The sequence below is a fragment of the Mus caroli genome, unplaced genomic scaffold (assembly GCF_978045245.1).
Source record: "Mus caroli unplaced genomic scaffold, Mus_caroli_1 scaffold_12, whole genome shotgun sequence".
Lineage (NCBI taxonomy): Eukaryota > Metazoa > Chordata > Mammalia > Rodentia > Muridae > Mus > Mus caroli.
In genome coordinates, this window is record NW_028227267.1 from 56818712 (window position 1) to 56835498 (window position 16787).

The following is a 16787-nucleotide window of genomic DNA, read 5'->3' on the forward strand; positions in this document are numbered from 1 at the left end:
TAGCCAGACAGGGTGGTTTACACCTATAATCCCAGACATTAGAACACCATGACAGAGCTGCCACAAATTCAAAGCTAGCCCAGACTACGGAGCCAGGTGGGTGTGTCGGGTGGGGGAGGGGGAGGAGATAGGAAATCTGATCTGAGTTGCTTAAGCATCTGAAGAGGGTGGCAGTAACTAGGCTGTAAGGACAGTTGGTTAAGGCTGCGGGTGACCCCAGCTTTGTCAGGCGTAGAGGTCACGTGTCCTAGCCCATCATCCCTTTCCCTGCCGGCATTATACTGCATACCAAGGGATTATGTGTGGTATTGGTTGTACTTGTAAAAGAGGACAAATCCGTTTGCTTATCTGCAGGCACATCCTTGCTGTTAGTGCTTTGCTGGCTGCTAAGACTGGATAGTAGAATGCTGTCCCCAGTTGGGAGATAGTGTGGATTCCACAGAGTCCGAGGAATCCAGACATTGTGCTGCTTCCTTTCAAAGAGAGGACTAGGAACAGGCCATAACTGCCTGAAGCCTGCTGCTTCTAGGCTGAGATTATGTGGGCTCTAGTAGCCACTCCCAGCTGGTATTTCGTGGCTTATCATTGCCCATAATCAAGGGTTTTAAAAAGGAACAGAGTGTTCTGTCTCTCTCTCAGAAAAACATGATAAAGATTTTAACTTTTTATTATTTTTTATAAGGTACAGGGTCTTGTTTTTTTATGTAACCCAGACAGACGGACCTGAACCCTCACTCCTTCTGCATCACCATCCCCAGTACTGGGATTATAAACATGCACCTCTGTGTCCAGCCCAGAAGTTAACCCTTTGCAGCTAACTCATACATAGCTTCCCATCTTCTAGCAGGTCAGACAGTCTCTGTTTTATGTCTAGCGTTTGTTCCAGTCATTGTAAAGTCAAATCAGAGAGGAGAACCATCTCAGAAGACCGTTGTGTTTAATTTCCAAGTTTCAGACACCCCAGTCATCGTGGTCCCCATGACTGGATTGATCTTACAGAGAAGGAACGGGAGGCCTGAGTGTGTGTGCTTAGGGACTTCTGCCTAGCTCAGCTGTCCCACTGAAGAACTCTGGAGTAGAGCTTGCTGGCACTCAATCCAGATCACATAGGCGTAGGGTTTTAAGTAACTGGAGAGACACTGAAAAGAAGATAAAGAAGTCAAGTGTATCCTTCACCTATAACTGGAGGCAGTCCCCCTGCCTCAGATTTCTCTTGTGCTGGAATGATAGGTGAGAGCTACTTTAAGCCCGCAGATGCTGGCTTACAATTTTACTTTCATTTATTTATTTTGAATGAATTTGGGCTGGTATTTAAATGCCTGAGCCCCTGGGAGACATTTCTTATTTTAACCACTATGTTCCACTCCCTCACCCCTATAATCATATAAAGCAATGTGCTTTCATTCCAACTTCAAGATCTCTCACTGTCTTTCACAATCTCGGAGCTTTTTAAAAGTCCAAAGTCTCCTCTGAGACTGAAGCCATCTCATAAATACACCCTCTACTAAGATCAAAAAGGAAATTACATACTTCAACATATAATGAATGCCACAGAATATATATTACCATTCCAAAAGTGAGGAATGGGGACATCGGGGGCAAAGACTAGACCATGGCAAGACTGAAATCCAGCAAAACAGATACCAAACTCTGTAGCTCCATGTCTGGTGTCAAAGGCTTTAGATGTCCGTCCCCTCTAGCTACCTACAATCTCTGTCTCTGCGTCTCCTCATACCTCCCTTTCTCTCTCTCTCTCTCTCTCTCTCTCTCTCTCTCTCTCTCTCTCTCTCTCTCTCTCTCTCTCTCATTCTGGCTGGTTTCACCCCCTGTGTTTAGCTCTCCCCCGCAGATGTCTCACAACTCTGGCATCTTCAACATCTGGAGTCTCTGCTGCACACCAGGCTTCATTTCCTCAGCTTCATACAATCGCCTCTCGCGGCTTCCCACCCTCTCGGCCTTCACGCAGAAGCCTGTCTTCCACGGCTCTCTGAGACTGAGGAGGAAGGATCCGTGGCCTTCACTCTTCAACCCTTCATGCCTCTAAAGCCACCACCATGTGGACAACACTGCCAAGTTTGGCTGCCACTTGGAATGGACCCTGCCCCACTTGACTCTCATTAGCAGCGACGTTTTACACTTTTGGTCTCCCAGAGAGCTATTTTCTATCTTTCAGTTTGGCTCTCTCAGGCTCTCTTTCAGTTTGGAAATTTAGTTGGATGGGATCTTGCCTGAGGATACCTTTTCCTCTTCCCATTGAGGAGCCTTAGGCTTCTTGTTCATGCTGTTAACCTAAGATTGCAGCCTTATGCTTTGGAAATGTCTCTCCAAACTGTAGATTGTGTAATCTTTTTTTATCGTGAATCTTCATAAGCATTCTTTAAAAAGTAACTCTACCACTAACTCGATATTAAACAGTCTTGACATGTCCTTCACCAGAGAAATTAGTCCATTACTTTTTTAACTTAACCCAGGGAAGTTCTCAGGTCACAGGCAAAAGTCAGCCAGATTCTTTGCCAAATGTCCTATGAGTAGCTTCTAGGCCAGGTCCTGGTATCTTTCCCCTCTGAAGCATGTTGCACTGGGCTCTATCATCCACGTAGCTCTCAGCACTGCTGAGCATGGCTCACGACATTCAACCACTTTTTTAGTTCGACATCTTCCAGAAAATAACGTGGCTAGCTTCTTCCTCTTTCTGGTCCCACTTTCTATATTAGTTCATTTTCTGTTACTCAATAACAGACCGTGAACAAGGCAACTTAGTGGGAAGAGTTTATTTGGCTTATGGTGCCAGAGGGGCGAGTCCAGTCACTGTGGAGAGACATCGCCTCAAGCAAGCTCGGGGCAGGTCAGTAGGAGTAGGAGGCTGAGGTACCAGGTCTCCAAACACAAACACGAAGCAGAGAGAGCCAACTGGAAACAAACAGGTGAGACCCTGTACTCTGAGAGCCCACCCGCAGTGACACATTCCATCAGCAGGATGGCACCTACTAACCTCCCCGAAAAGCACCTCCAACTAGTGACCCGAGCGTTGAAATGCCTGAATCTCTGGGGAATGTTTCTCCTTCAAACAAGACCTGTGCCACCATGCCTGGCTGACTTTCTCCTAGTGTTTGCTATCTGTATGTGATTTGCAAGTCCATTTCTTAGGAGTTATTTCTTGACGTGGTGTCTTGTGTTGCCTGCTATAGTAAATATCCAAAGGAACAAGTTTCTTTGGAAGAACAAGTCTCTCTCTCTCTCTCTCTCTCTCTCTATATATATATATATATATATATATATATATATATATATATAGTATGTGAATACATTGTAGCTGCCTTCAGACACACCAGAAGAGGGCATTGGATCCCATTATAGATGGTTGTGAGCCACCATATGGGTGCTGAGAATTGAACTCAGGACCTCAGGAAACGCAGAAGGACAAGCCTTTAATTTTCACCCTGCTTGAGGGGTGTCCCCGCCCCCCCCCCCCCCGCTGGCAAATGTAGGCTGTAATCCTCAAATGTTTTTAAAAAGCCCTAAAGTCAAACCACTTTGTTCTGTGATAGTTTCTTCCCCTCCGCCTGTGTAGGTGTGCACACACCTGAGCAAGTGTGTGTGCATGTGTGTGAGGCCAGAAACCAACACTGGATTTCTTCCTCCTTCTCTTCACTTTATTTTTGAGACGGGGTCTCTCATTGCTTGGTCCAGGCCTCACCCATGCGAAGCACATTCTCCATCCCTGAGCCACACTCCTTCCAGTCTTACGGCATCTTTTAAAGGAAAGATTTGAAACTGACTTGGTCTTGCTTTGCCTTTATTTTAGATTGTTTATTTTGTTTTGTTTTAATGTGTATGGCTATTTTGCCTGCATACATGTATGTTAACCACATGTGCCCATGATATCCAAGAGGACATCAGATCCCTGATCCTGGAGTGATAGATGGTTGTGAGACACCGTGTGGATGCTGGGAATTATACCTGGTTATCAGGGAAAGCATCCAGTTCTCTGGACCACTGAGCCAGGTCTCAAGCCCCTTGTCTGTCTGTTTGTTTGGTTTTTTTTCCCTTGTCTGGTTTTTAAATGAAATGTATTTCCAGTTGTTCTGGAGGCCAGGAGTTTCCGTGCCAAGCTGCCAGCACCAGGTGAGGGCTCTCCTGATTGTATGATGAAATGTATCGTGTGACCAGAGCAATGGCCTGTATGATAGGGGATTTTTGTTGTTGTTGTTGATATTTGTTTGATTTTTAACAATTTCTTATTTATTTGTGTACATTGGTGTTCTGCCTGCATGTATGTCCATGTGAGGGTGTCAGATCCCCTGGAACTGGAATTGCACACAGTTGTGAGTTGCCATGTGGTGCTGGGAATTGAACCCAGGTCCTTTTGGGAGAACAGCCAGTGTTCTTAACTGCTGAGCCATCTCTCCATCTCTCCAGCACCCCCCTCCTTTTTTTTTTTTTTTTTTTGAGGCAGGGATTCTATCAGTCCAGGCTGGTGTCTAAATTACTATGTGTCTGAAGATGACCCTGGTCTTCCTGCCGACACTGAGTCAAATCTTTCAGACAACCAGGGGAGGGTCCTGAGTGCCCAGCTGCCCCTCCTTAGCGTGTGAGGAAGCAGAAGCCAGGTGGAAACTTGCTCTAGTCTAGTGAAGACAGCAGCAGTGAGGTGGCTCCCTCGGGTTTTGAAGCACAAGCTCACAATTGCTGTTGTATTTTACCAGCTGCCTTTATAAAACCCTTTTTAACCCATATGTTGAGGATGGTCACGGGACCGGTGGTTTTGTGCATATTAACTCGTTATTCATAAAGTTTAAAAGACAGTGACTTCCTGTCTAGGAGAGATGAAGGAAGCACACTGTTGACAGCTGTGTGGAAATGTAAAAGAGTAGCCTGCTGATTGCTTATTTGGGAAATACAGAAAAGCATGGCAGAATTAAAAGTAACTCACACCAGTATTTAAGGGAACTGTTTTTACAACAAAGCCCATATTTTACCTAGTAGTGGATAACAAGTATAACTTTCACAAAGCATACACATACTTATTATGTGTCTGTCTTCATCAGCTTGCAGTTTTTACACATAATTTTTTAAACAAAAGTCCCTTCTTTAGTGATTCCATAAATTATAATTAGTTAACACTATAGTGTTATAGTAGCATCATAACTCAGATTTTTGGCATTCTATGCTGTGAAATCCTAACTCCATCTCCAAACCCAGCAACTCTGTGCTTTCCTCTCTGAAACAAACAGCTATGGGAAAGTGCTCTGCAGGGCGAAAGCAGCCCTGGGGGCTGGAGTGAGGAGCGGCACTTTTCCATCACCGGGGCTGAGCTGCTGCGCGCTCAGTGGATTTGTGTTCGTTTAGAATTTCCTCCCAAAAGTCAGCGCGTGGTGATGTCGCTGGAGTGACTAGACTAAGCCTGAGTCACGGGCGGGCGGGCGGGCGGGCGGGCAGCAGGCTGTTAATTTCTGGGCAGCTCTGGCCAGGAGAGCACACAGCAGTCAAGAGTTCCCACAGCTGCTAGCCTGAACCGCCGGCCACCCTCCAGGATGAGCTGAAGACCAGCTTCCTTGGTCACACCCTCAACCTGCTGTGTGTGTTTAAACAGAAGGATGGTAGCTAGAGGAGAAATAGCAAGATTTTGGAGTCTGGAAAGCCTTCACATGGGTATGTGTGCGATTCTCCTGTGGGCAGCCTTGCTGACTACTTTCTTTCTACATTCTTCTTCCTCCTCTGCTTCCCCACTCCCCTCCCCCCCAATCTGGTGTGAGCGTACCTGGGAGTAAAAGGGGGAATTTCATTTCTTCTATGAGAGGTCCATCAGAGAAATTGATCTTGGGGTATGACAGGGCAGTCAGAATAAATGGTGTAAGGAGCAGGTGAGGACCGCCTCTTGTGAGCGTTGGGATCCGGTGTTTGCTACTGTGATTGCTACAGGGGCTGTTTATGTTTGGTGAAATCCCTTTCTCTAAAAAGGAGATAACTTGTGAGCCTGTGAGTAGGGGTAGACAAGCGCTCCCTTCTGCTCTAGGGGGAGGGGGAAGGGCTAAAGCTGAAGAATTGGTTTTAAATTCTTACTGTTTGGAAAGTAATCTGGCCTAGTTCAGTTTGTGCATTGCGTTCATCTCATCTTACTGATATTTCTTTCATCGGTAACTGGACCAGACTCTAAATGTGCAAGAACTGTTCTTCTAAGAAGTTACAAATTATAATCCATGCACTCCTAAGGAAATAAGAGGGGGAGGGGAACTTCACGGGAAGAATTACCCCCTCCTGCAGATGCTCTAAAAACAGATCTTGTCTTTGGTCTTGCCTTAAATAGATGCCAGAGCCTTGTGCTGGGATGAATGGGAATTGTAGTTGACAGCTTGAAGGAAGGCCCAGCCGGCTGCTGCTTTCTTCCTTGTTTGGATAGCTTTCTTTGCCAGCTGAGACAGGACAGGGATGTAGATATGGCTTCTGTCTCTGGCAAACTATCCAGCAAGACTAATGTGAGTGAAGGGCTCAGTCACAGCGCCATCAGATGTGACACAGCAGAGTAAAGCCAGGAGGGAAGCACGGGGAGACTAAGGGATGGTGTTCCTATCTTCCCGCAGCCTCCTTCACCTTGGCTTGCCTGTTAAGAAGAGTGCTGTCCCCATACTACCCCATGCGTAGTACTCCAGAGTTTTTCATGAAGGTTTGCCCTTTGGGGAAATGAATGGATGGGCACCTAGCCTCTGCCGTGCCACTGTGGGACCGATCGCCAGCCAGCCTGCTTCACTTCCTTCTCCTGTGACTTCACTCGAGCCATGAGCTCCCAAGAACTGTCTCAGAGTCTTGGCATACTGTGCATGAGCACAAGCAAAATCATGGCAAGCGGTATGATGCCTTGTCATAATAACTGTCCAAAATAACGGAAGCCCCTGTTGGCAGGTTCCTGCACAGGGCATTCTGAGAGGGCAGGAGAGGGGTATGAACCCCAGGGTCAGCTGCTGGATGCTTCTGCCATTCAGGAGCAGTAGATGTGACCCCCATGTTTTAATTTTCAGGGTTTTTTTTCTTTTTTTAAAAAAGATTGTATTTATTTATTTATTTAATGTATATGATCATACACTGTAGCTGTACAGATAGTTGTGAGCCTTCATCTGGTTGTTGGAATTTGAATTTAGGACCTTTGCTCGCTCAGGTCAGCCCGACTCGCTCTGGCCCAAAGATTTATTATTATAATTAAGTACACTGTAGCTGTCTTCAGATGTACCAGAAGAGGGTGTTGTGGGTGGTTGTGAGCCTCCATGTGGTTGCTGGGATTTGAACTCAGGACCTTTGGAAAAGCAGTCAGTGCTCTTACCCGCTGAGCCATCTCTCCAGCCCCCTCCACCCCCCATTCACCCCCTCACCCCCCCCCCTTCTTTAAGGTGAGATCTCTTAGTCCAGTCAGTCTGGTCCTGAACTCGGGATCCTCCTGTCTAACCCTCCTGAGTCCTGCTGGACTTAGAGGAGTGGGACACCACCACAGCTAGTTGACACCACCCTGCAGCAAGGCTGACTGTAGTTGCTGCTTTCTTCTCCTGGATAAAAGAGTGGAGCTGATGATAATTCAGGACACTTATTAGTGTTGAATACCATGCAGGATACACCTGAGCAACCCAGCATCCCTGAGAGATTCCTCCAGCCAGCAAGGTGGCAGGAGGACCTGGTCAGGGAGTAGAGGGAATGCAGGAGGGATGTAACCCCTCAAGTGTCAGTCAGCAAGGATGGATGTGGCCAGCCGCCACCAAAACCAGGGAAGTACAGTGGTGGAACAGCTGACCGAGGAGACCAGGCCATGCCATAGGTAAAGCTAGGAGCTTGCTTGCTACAGGGCAGAGAGAAGCCAGGTTCCTCCTGGTTGCTGGCCCAGGGATGGGCACCCCGGGGTGCCAGCTGCCCAGGCTTCCCATCCCAACTCCTGCTGTCTGGTCAGTTTACAGATGAGCATAGTGATCCTGAGTGAGCATGGCAGAACTCCAGGCAAGCTGATTACACTGAGGGGAGAATACTCATTGGTAGCTTTAATGACATTGAAGGCTTACTGAGATGTCTGTAGAAAAATGAAGCCACTTCTAGAAGTTTGTAATGATTAGGCTCGATTGTGATGCCTCTCCCTCCAGCCAGACACATGTTGAGTGCTCGTGAGAGCTGCAGGTGGAGAATTGTTCTTTTTAAAGAACCTTAGACATTATAGAGGATAATCAACAAGGGTGACTGTTTCTAGGGTCTGTTTGAGTCTTGTTGTTGGTCTGTAGATGCAAAGAGAACTATTTTTGAAGAATGGATTTCAAGGCAGCAGGACATGATAGTTTACAGTTTATATTCCACTGTGAACGATGTCTTGTGCTTCATTTAGTTCAGTCTGCAGCACACAATGGCTCACAAATGAGTTCCTCTCTTAACGTCTGTGGGACATAGTCGTGGACATAACTGAAATAGAATAGCAGTAATATGGTTTAATATGGTTTAGAATGATAAATAAACCAGTTGTGTACATGCGGGCAGTATTTTAAAAGAGGATAAGCCTGTGCTTCTAGCACGTGGTTATCGTAGGGGATCGAAACATAGATAAGAGACAGTTAGGAAATCGGGGAACCATCTACCAACAAGAGACAGTTGGCCTTTAAGAATGATGCAGAATGCTGAGCTCTTGGGGAGGGAGGGAGGGAGGGAGGGAGGGAGGGAGGGAGGGAGGGAGCAAAATGTCTCCCTTCAGAACAGGAACCAGGAGCAGTCCTCAGCAGCAGAGCCTTCCATTGCTGTATAACCTGTGGTGTGGTGTGTGTGGTGTGGTATGTGTGTGTGTGGTGTGCAGTGTCAGGCCATAGACACACATTGTAGAGCAGGTCCGTGGATGTGCTGCTGTGTGAGGTTAACCTGAAGGCCCACTGTCTCAATTCTGTCTGACTCCAAAGCCATCTAAGGAGACTTTTGTAAACACCTCTCAGCTCAGTCCTGGCTCAGTGGCCGGTAATAAGGTGGGATTTTCACTTTTCTAAGCCTTCTCCAATGTGGCAGGGAGCCATGCCCTTGAGTGTTGGGGGACCCCTGGAAGAAGAGTGAATAAAGCATGCCTGCAGCTGTGTGAGCATTGCTGGTTCCCTCTGTGGGGAAGGAGGTGGCCTGAGGTTGGCTCTCTGGGCTGAGGGGCTGGGCCCACCATCATCTGTAACCACAGCTGCCAGACTGTGAGGCCATTTCCGCTTTTGAGGAGGGGAAGCTGGAATAGTTTTTCTCAGCCTGGAGGAAGTGTAGTGAGCGGCAGGAAGGTTTCTGAAATGTCTGTTTTTAACAGACTGCTCTAAGCAAGGGAATTTCCCCCAAACAAAGCCTTGGGGAAATCCCCACCCGGAGGGAGGGAGCTGCCAGGCAGGGAAAGGGCACTGTGCATTAGCAAGTCTGTGGGTGACAGCCCAGCCCTTCCCAGCTGTGCCACCTCCTGGCCCAGCCCTGAACACTTTGCTGAAAGGCTGGGTTCTTCTCACCTTGCTCCACATCCGCCTCAGACAGTGCGGGGTCAGGGGTGTTTTTCTCAGTTACACAAGAGAAAGCAAAAGGCTCAGAGATCATGGCTTTCCCAAGGTGGCCTCACTGGGACTCTGCAGTTCAGTGCTTTTAAGCCCTGTCACTTTGCCACAATAAGCCAGCCAGAAAGAGACTGGTTTGTTTGGAGAAGAAAGCCGCAGCGGACGTGGGGGGTGCGGGTGGGGGTGGGGCGAGTGGGGGAGGGGACAGGACACTTGTTTTCCAGAGAATAGCCAGGAAGGGGGTACAAAGCATGCCTCCAGTACTGATGCAGTGTGAGGTCATTTCTTGTCGTCAAACTCACCTTTTAGAATCAGATGCTCCCTCAGAACGGTGACGTCTGAGTTCAGAGAGGATGGTCTGCTGATTTCAGTGTTCCTAACCGTCCTGCTAGCCAGTGACCTCACAAGCCTAGGCATCGGCCCATTCTCCATAGGTAGCACCCATTCCCGGGGTCGGTCCTGGCTGGCTGGCTGGAGTTTCACTTCTAGAGGCCATTGTGAAAGGGACAGGGGAATTGAACATGCAAATGTTGCCCAAAGGGTGGTGTCTTACCATGGTGGTCCAACCCAGAGCGAGCTGAACCCACTGTGTTGTGTATCTGAAACTGGTGGGCTCTTGAAAAGTGTTCTTCCAGCATTGTCTCTAGCTGACCTCAGCACACAGATCTGACAGAGGGTAAGGTAGGGACTCTCTTAGCTTTCTCAAGGCCCTGAGCTCAATCCCCAGCGGTTCAAAATACTGAAAAGAGACGATAAGGAGAGCCCTTCCTGATTTTGGCTAACGCTTTAGTTAGCAAGTACTTAGGAATATAATTCATCTGCTCTTGTAGTGAATGGGACCTTAGAGTCTGGGATCTTAAAGTGACTTTGGTTTTGAGCAGCCCCCTCTCCATGTGTACAGGATTATTTTGCTGAGAAGGAGAATTAGTCTTCCCCAGGGATGAGCTCTGAAATGATTACACAATACCAGGCAGACAGCCCTGTGGTCCGTGCACAGGAGCAACACTAAACAGACTCAGCAGGTTGTGTTTATATATTTATTCGTGTGTGTGTGTGTGCGTGTGTGTGTAATAATAATTAAAGAAGAAGGCCTTGCGTTTGAGAGGAAGTTGGGGCCTGGGAAGGAGTAAAGGGCGTGGGAAGTGACGTAACTATGTTTTTAATTAACAAAGAAGAATGTCACAAAGAGAAAAAGTGTCTTTCCCATACTTGTAATTGTCAACAAAAGAAACCCTATAGGTAGCTGGGCCCCTGTGTGTTGGCGGTGGGGTTATAAAATGCTGTGTCCACCTTGGAAAACAATATGGAAACTCCCAAAATCTTACAACAGAACGAGCAACATCACCACTATCCTGATCGAGTTCAGAACCCAAAGAACCGAAAGCGGGGCTTCCAAGATGTGATGAGCACGCTCGTGCAGATGGCCGAGAGGTGGGAGCACCTGGTGTGCTCCGCACATGGAAGCAGACATGCGGAGGGGGAACAGAGAGGGCGGCACACACAGCCTCAAGACAGAGGGAACTCTGACTTGGGCAGCACGGAAGGACCATGAGTGTACTGTGCCCAGCGAAACACTTGTCACAGCAAGGCTGAGACTACGTGGCCTGGACACCAACCATCTGAAATGCTTACAGAAACAGGAAATAGAGCCGTGGTTGGCAAGGAGTAGGCAGGGGAGAGAAGAGGAAAGGAAGTTAGTGTTTGTGCAGGGTTTCGGTTTTGCAAGATAAAAGAGTTCTGGAGGTCCAAACCCAGCTGTGGAGCAAACCGAATACTACCCAACTGTGCTTTAAAAAGGACTTCCGCTGGGGTTTTAAAAAATTAGAATAAAAAGAAAAAATTACACGTTTGGCTATTTATGGAGATATATATACACATAATCCCAGCATTGGAGAGAAAGGGCGAGATAGAAGGAGGGAGCCTGGGCTACATAGTGAGACTGTCTCAAAACAACCAATTTGCTTTTTACATATATACTTAGTTCTCTTGGGTTTGTGGAAGTACATTTTGAGAAGTTATATTAGTTCTTTATTACTCAAAATCACTGTAGGTTAACAAGTTCTTTTATTAAACTCCCATGGATAGCAGAGGAATTTGGAGCCTTTTGCAGCTGGTAGGAAGTGGCTGCAGAAGACCGGACCTCATGGAAGAGGTCCCCCCCCCCCCCCCGGGCATGTTCCCCCCCAGAGGCCTGAGTAGGCTTTGGTATCCATCAGGCACACACCAGGGGTTTCAGTTGCTCTTTCCCCATTAGCAGCGTTCAGCTCAGATGAAAATCGTTTACTGCAAGTGTCTGGCACCGGTCGTACCACCGAAGCAGAATGAAGTCAGCCAAGGAGGCCTTGGATACTGCAGGGGGGTGGGGGGGAGCCAGAGTGTAGCTTTTGTAAAACCCTGAGACCAGGATTCTGAATTTCTGTGGAAGCCGCATAGGGCACCGCTGGGGAGTGAGATGCGGACTTTTCTAGCCATAATCTGAGGTGGGTGCTGGAATTTGCGCTAAGGAGACCTGGTGTCCATCCTGGCCTGGCCTGGCATGGTGTTACGCGGTTATGTAACTCCTTCAAATCTTGCTTCCCCACTGGCAGTTCCCGTCCTCTTTGCAAAGCACTGAGTGTGTTCTCTGCAGCAGGTGTTTACGTGGGGTGCTGAGCATGCAGAAAGAAAGCATCCATCTCTCACCCCTGTGACAGGGAACTGGGAGTCCTTAGATTTGGGGGGCACTTAAAATCGTAGATAGCTTTAAGGTCACAGAAGGCAAAGAATGGAGACAAGCTTGGGAGGCCGTTAGACCTCGCTGGGAGAGGCAAAGCCTACAAGGAACAGGGGCCTAGCAGTTACTGCCACTCCCAGAACAGCCTGTTACCAGCCCATCTTTCCTGTCTTGCACACAGATTTTCTGTCTTGTTACCTGTAATTGGCATTACAGAGAGTAATTGGCATTACAGAGATGGCCAGTGCTGCCCTGAAATGGAGGGAGACGAATATTCTATTGAGGTCCCAACTTCACAGCACCCATTAAAAGAATAGTCTGCACTTATATACGTTTTTTAAAAAATCATTTTATTTGTCGTTTAAGCATGTTCATCTGGAGGTCAGGGGACAGCTAGTGGGAATCGGTTTGTTTCTGACATGTGAGACCTGGGGATAGAATGCAAGTCCTCAGGCCTGACTGTGGGCGTCTTTACCACTGAGCCGTCTTGCCAGCCCCCACTTTCCTTTTAGAATGCATTTAGTTATTTAGATTGATTGATGATTGATTGATTGAGACAGGTTCTCTACACTTAGCCTGTGTGTGATTGGCCTTGAACTTACGGCAATCCTCCTGCCTCTTTCTGAAGATGTGGCTTTTAAATGGAATGGTCGAGAAGCATGAGTCTTGTCTGAGGAAGGACGTCATGTAGGAGTATCAGGACGCCATCAGAACCAGGGTGAGATGGCGCGTAGAGGATCTCGGGGCTTTGGCTCACCCCTGAGGCTGATAAACAGTGATGCAGTTTGAATTAGGAGTGATGTAATATCTGCCTAGGTGCATACAAACCATAGGTATTGGGTGGGGTGAGGCAGGAAGGACAACAAGGGGTAGCTGAGTGGGCCTGTTAGGGGGGCCCAGGCTTAAGTGTTGAAATATAGGTGGGAACTGGCTGGGTTCTTATCCTCTTTGGAAGAGAAGGTATACTTTAGATAGGCCTTGAAACGCCAGGGAGGAAGAATGACCTTGAATATAGAAACATGAAAACCTGTTCCTATTACAGTTGGCAGGGCTGAATTTGAAAGGGGTCAGGTGCCTTTGCCCAGGGTTCTTTAGCCAGAAAGTGAAGCCAGCACAGCAACCTAGGGAATTAATGACATACACTCACACCTGTCTTGCAGCTTGCACTTGGTACCTGTGTCGTGATCGATGCAGGAAGGTGGGTGTGGTCCTCATGTCATCTTTATGCTAGCTGTCTTTATGCCAGCCATTCGTTCAGGCTGCATGTCTTCTGCCCCTAGCCACGCCCACCCCAGTTAGCCGGTAAGGAGCTGAGTCAGTGTACCTGGGCTAATGGAAGCCACCCTGCTTCTGTGGTACTCAGCAAGAGCTCACGGTGGTGTTGAATCTGTCCCATGTCCCACCTCATTCTTGTAAGCTTACAGCAGCAGCTCAGGTCACTTGTCATTTGTCCTTGTCACTTTGCAACCCCATCCTGTGAGGTCTGTCACTTTCCCAGTGAATTCTTTATATTTCACTAATGTAAATTATGGATTGTAGAAAACTACTGGCTTTTAAAAAAAAAAAAAGGCTGATTTTCCCAGCAACGGGCAGATCAGGTGGCAGGGTTCTCACTGGGCCAACATTGTTCAGTGGTTCTTTGAGGGAAAAGTGTCATTTTCAGGGTTTTGCTCTCAGAGGCCCCAGTGCTTTTCTTTTCTTTCATTCTGGCTCAGCCATAGCTGAAATGTGATAAGGAGAAATGCCAGTGGTACTGGGCAGTGCCAGGTCGCTGCTGGCCGACATCCAAAGATTCCTGCAGCTCTGGGTCCCAGCCAGACCCAGGGTCTGTCTAGTCTCTACTCACCCACGATCATTAGAACCTTTTAGCTGTAAACCCAGGCAGGCCACCAGGCCTCACTCAGGCTGCTGTTTCCACTACAAGCCTCCCCTTCTCTCCCCTCTGCCTCCCCCCCAGTTCACAAAGGCTTTTATCTTTAGTGCTTTTCCTGGTGCCTGAGACAGCCAACTTATGCATACAGAATATCTCTTATTTCCTGAAGCCTTCCTCCGTCAACATCCCGTACACATACCCTGGGAATGTGTCATAGACCATGTACGTAATAAGTAGCCTTCAGTTCTGCACCTGCAAGGCCTATGACCACAGGAGGGGCATGGAAGCTACGATTTAAAGGAAGAAACTGTACCGTAATTCTCAGACTGCTGAGGCCTAGCTTCCTCTAGCCCTGCATCCCTGAATAGTGGGGGAGGGGAAGCTTGTAGGTGCTGATGACTGCTATCACACGTGTCCCCTTGTATGGCTACCCCTGCCCACCTGGCTGCGCTTTCCCTAGAGAGTCAGAAAGATACCAGATTCAGGACATCGGAGGAGCTCCCGAGAGTGTTCCTGTGCATCTTGGCTTTGGGTTCAAGTTCAGGAGTGGCTTGGCTCACTCCCTGAGGCACTTCCAAAGCAGCTCACTACACTGTAACCAGAGCTTGCCTGATTGCAGTTAGGGATGAGAGCTGAGGCTTGGGGTGGGAGAAGGGACTGAACACTGCAGGCCGTGGAGTTCCAGCCCAGCTGCATCCCATGCACTTGTCCAAGATTTACGGACTCGTCGGTATCCAGAGCCTTGACAACACCGGTATACAGCCAGGCACAGGAGTGTGTTCTCAAGAGTGACAGGAGAACTCTGAAAGCGGTGTGGCTACAACAATGCTGTGAGGCTTGCAGGCGACAGGGAACCCCAGCCCCAGAGGACAAGACAAGAAGACATGGGCTTATGAGTGTACCCAGCCAGGTCTCACATGCCACTGGAAGAAACTGAGTGGAGCTTAGGCCCATGGGATGGGGCAGCCCAGGGTGGGTGGCTATGGCAGAGGAGCCTCCAGGCCACCCCACTGCTTCTTCCTGTGCTGTCCCTTTTACCAGTCCCTCCAGAACTTTGCTGAGCTCATGCAGTTCCCAGCCTGAGGATGATGTCATCAGTCACCTGTGGACTCCCATTCTGCTCAGCTTTCCAGGGTAGGACCTTGTTGCCCATTCACTGCAGCAACCCCATCTCCGTAGCCCGCCACTTCTCTTTCTGTTGTAGCAGAGTCATTATGTTCTGCAAACGTTATTTTCTGAAACCCACAGTGTAAGGGGACCCTGGATTACAAGCTCATTACACCCTGATTTCAAACTCAGAAAGAAGCCAATTGGTATCACATTCCTGTGACCTAGCCCTTGACCCTGGCACAGGGATGTGAATTCTAGATCAGCCTGGACTATGTAGTGAGACTGGTCATAAAAAAACCACACACAGAAAGAACAGTCATGGCTTTCTATGGCCCTGAGAGTCTCCTGCCTTCCTTCCCATCCTCACCCCATGCCCAGAAGCGCCCTAGCCACAGGAGATACATTTATGGATATGTGAAACCCCAGGTCAAACCTGACATGTACCTGACATGATCTTCCTATTTGTGCATACCTCTGGTAATGTTGAATTTGTAGACTACGCACAAGGTTCAGAAGGACAATAATAATAATAAAATATAACAGTAATAAAAACATATTCCATAGGGCTCAAGGCTACTTGCCTAGTAGGCATAAAGCCCTGGGTCTATCTGTAGCACCGTAAATATAAACCAGCAGGCAGACATAGGGACTGTTTATTTCTGGGAAGTTCAATTTAAATTTTTTTGGACCACCGTCATAAGTTAATGGAAACCTTTGGAGGTGAAGCGTTGTGTTATAAAGGGGTCATGGAGTCACATGTGATGAATGCTTCAGATTTTGCTACCCTTGGCTCTTGGTCCAGGGCTAGCTCGGTGTCATGGCCGAGGTGGTACCTCCCTCCCACCCCCCGCCCCCAAGAGCGGTATTCTTTCCTCTCTAGAGGCAGTATGTGGCTTGCGTGTTAGACACTGAGCCCCTTTGCTCCCCTCAAAGCTCCAGCTCACCAGCCGCTGGTCTTGGCTCCGTAAGGCAGATGAGCGCCCCCCCCCCAGTTCCCCATGTGCCCCCACCCAGCACTCAGCAGACCTCCTGCTGGAGAAAATGGTGCTGGAGATGTCCCTGCTCCTGTAGCAGAGGGAGGCTAAATCAGTATGTCTCCAGCACTCAGCAATGCTAAGAGGAGCCATCGTTCCAAAAGAACATCTGTGTACTGTGGTGTTCTAAACAAACTGCCACTCCCCACATTTTTTACTAATTATTTTTTGAGAGTGTTTCAATTCCCTTCCCTTTGCCCTCCCATATACCCTTTCCACTCCTTCAGATGTATGACTTTTTCATTAATCGTTACATACATACATATATACGTGTGTGTGTGTGTGTGTGTGTGTGTGTGTATCCCTAAATACATAACTGCAGTCTGTTCAGTCTGTACATGGTACTGGTATGTGTGTTTTAAGGTCTGACTGTTTGGTATTGGATAAGCCCGCTCTTAGCATCCCTCGGTTGCCTTTAGTTCTTCCGTGTACGGCCAATGGGTTTCCCTTCCCATCCACGTTCACTTATCCGTTCTTTTGTCCTTTTCGGCTTGTGTTTGGGACTTTATGTGTAGCTTTGGTTATTGTTAGGA

The 16787-nt window shown here is 48.1% G+C and overlaps 1 protein-coding gene across 12 annotated transcripts in view; it reads left to right on the forward strand.

The window, feature by feature from the left end:
- Positions 1–16787, forward strand: part of Spata13 (spermatogenesis associated 13) — a 128913-nt gene that overhangs the window by 91487 nt on the left and 20639 nt on the right. The window contains exon 1 of one of the 12 annotated variants that reach the window (XM_029469030.2): positions 5452–5652. The exons of the other annotated variants lie outside the window; for them this stretch is intronic. Within the exon in view, the coding sequence (XP_029324890.1) occupies positions 5598–5652 (55 nt within the window). The 5' untranslated portion in view covers positions 5452–5597. Of the gene's footprint in view, positions 1–5451; positions 5653–16787 lie in introns of those variants that run through there. 12 annotated transcript variants of the gene reach the window in all.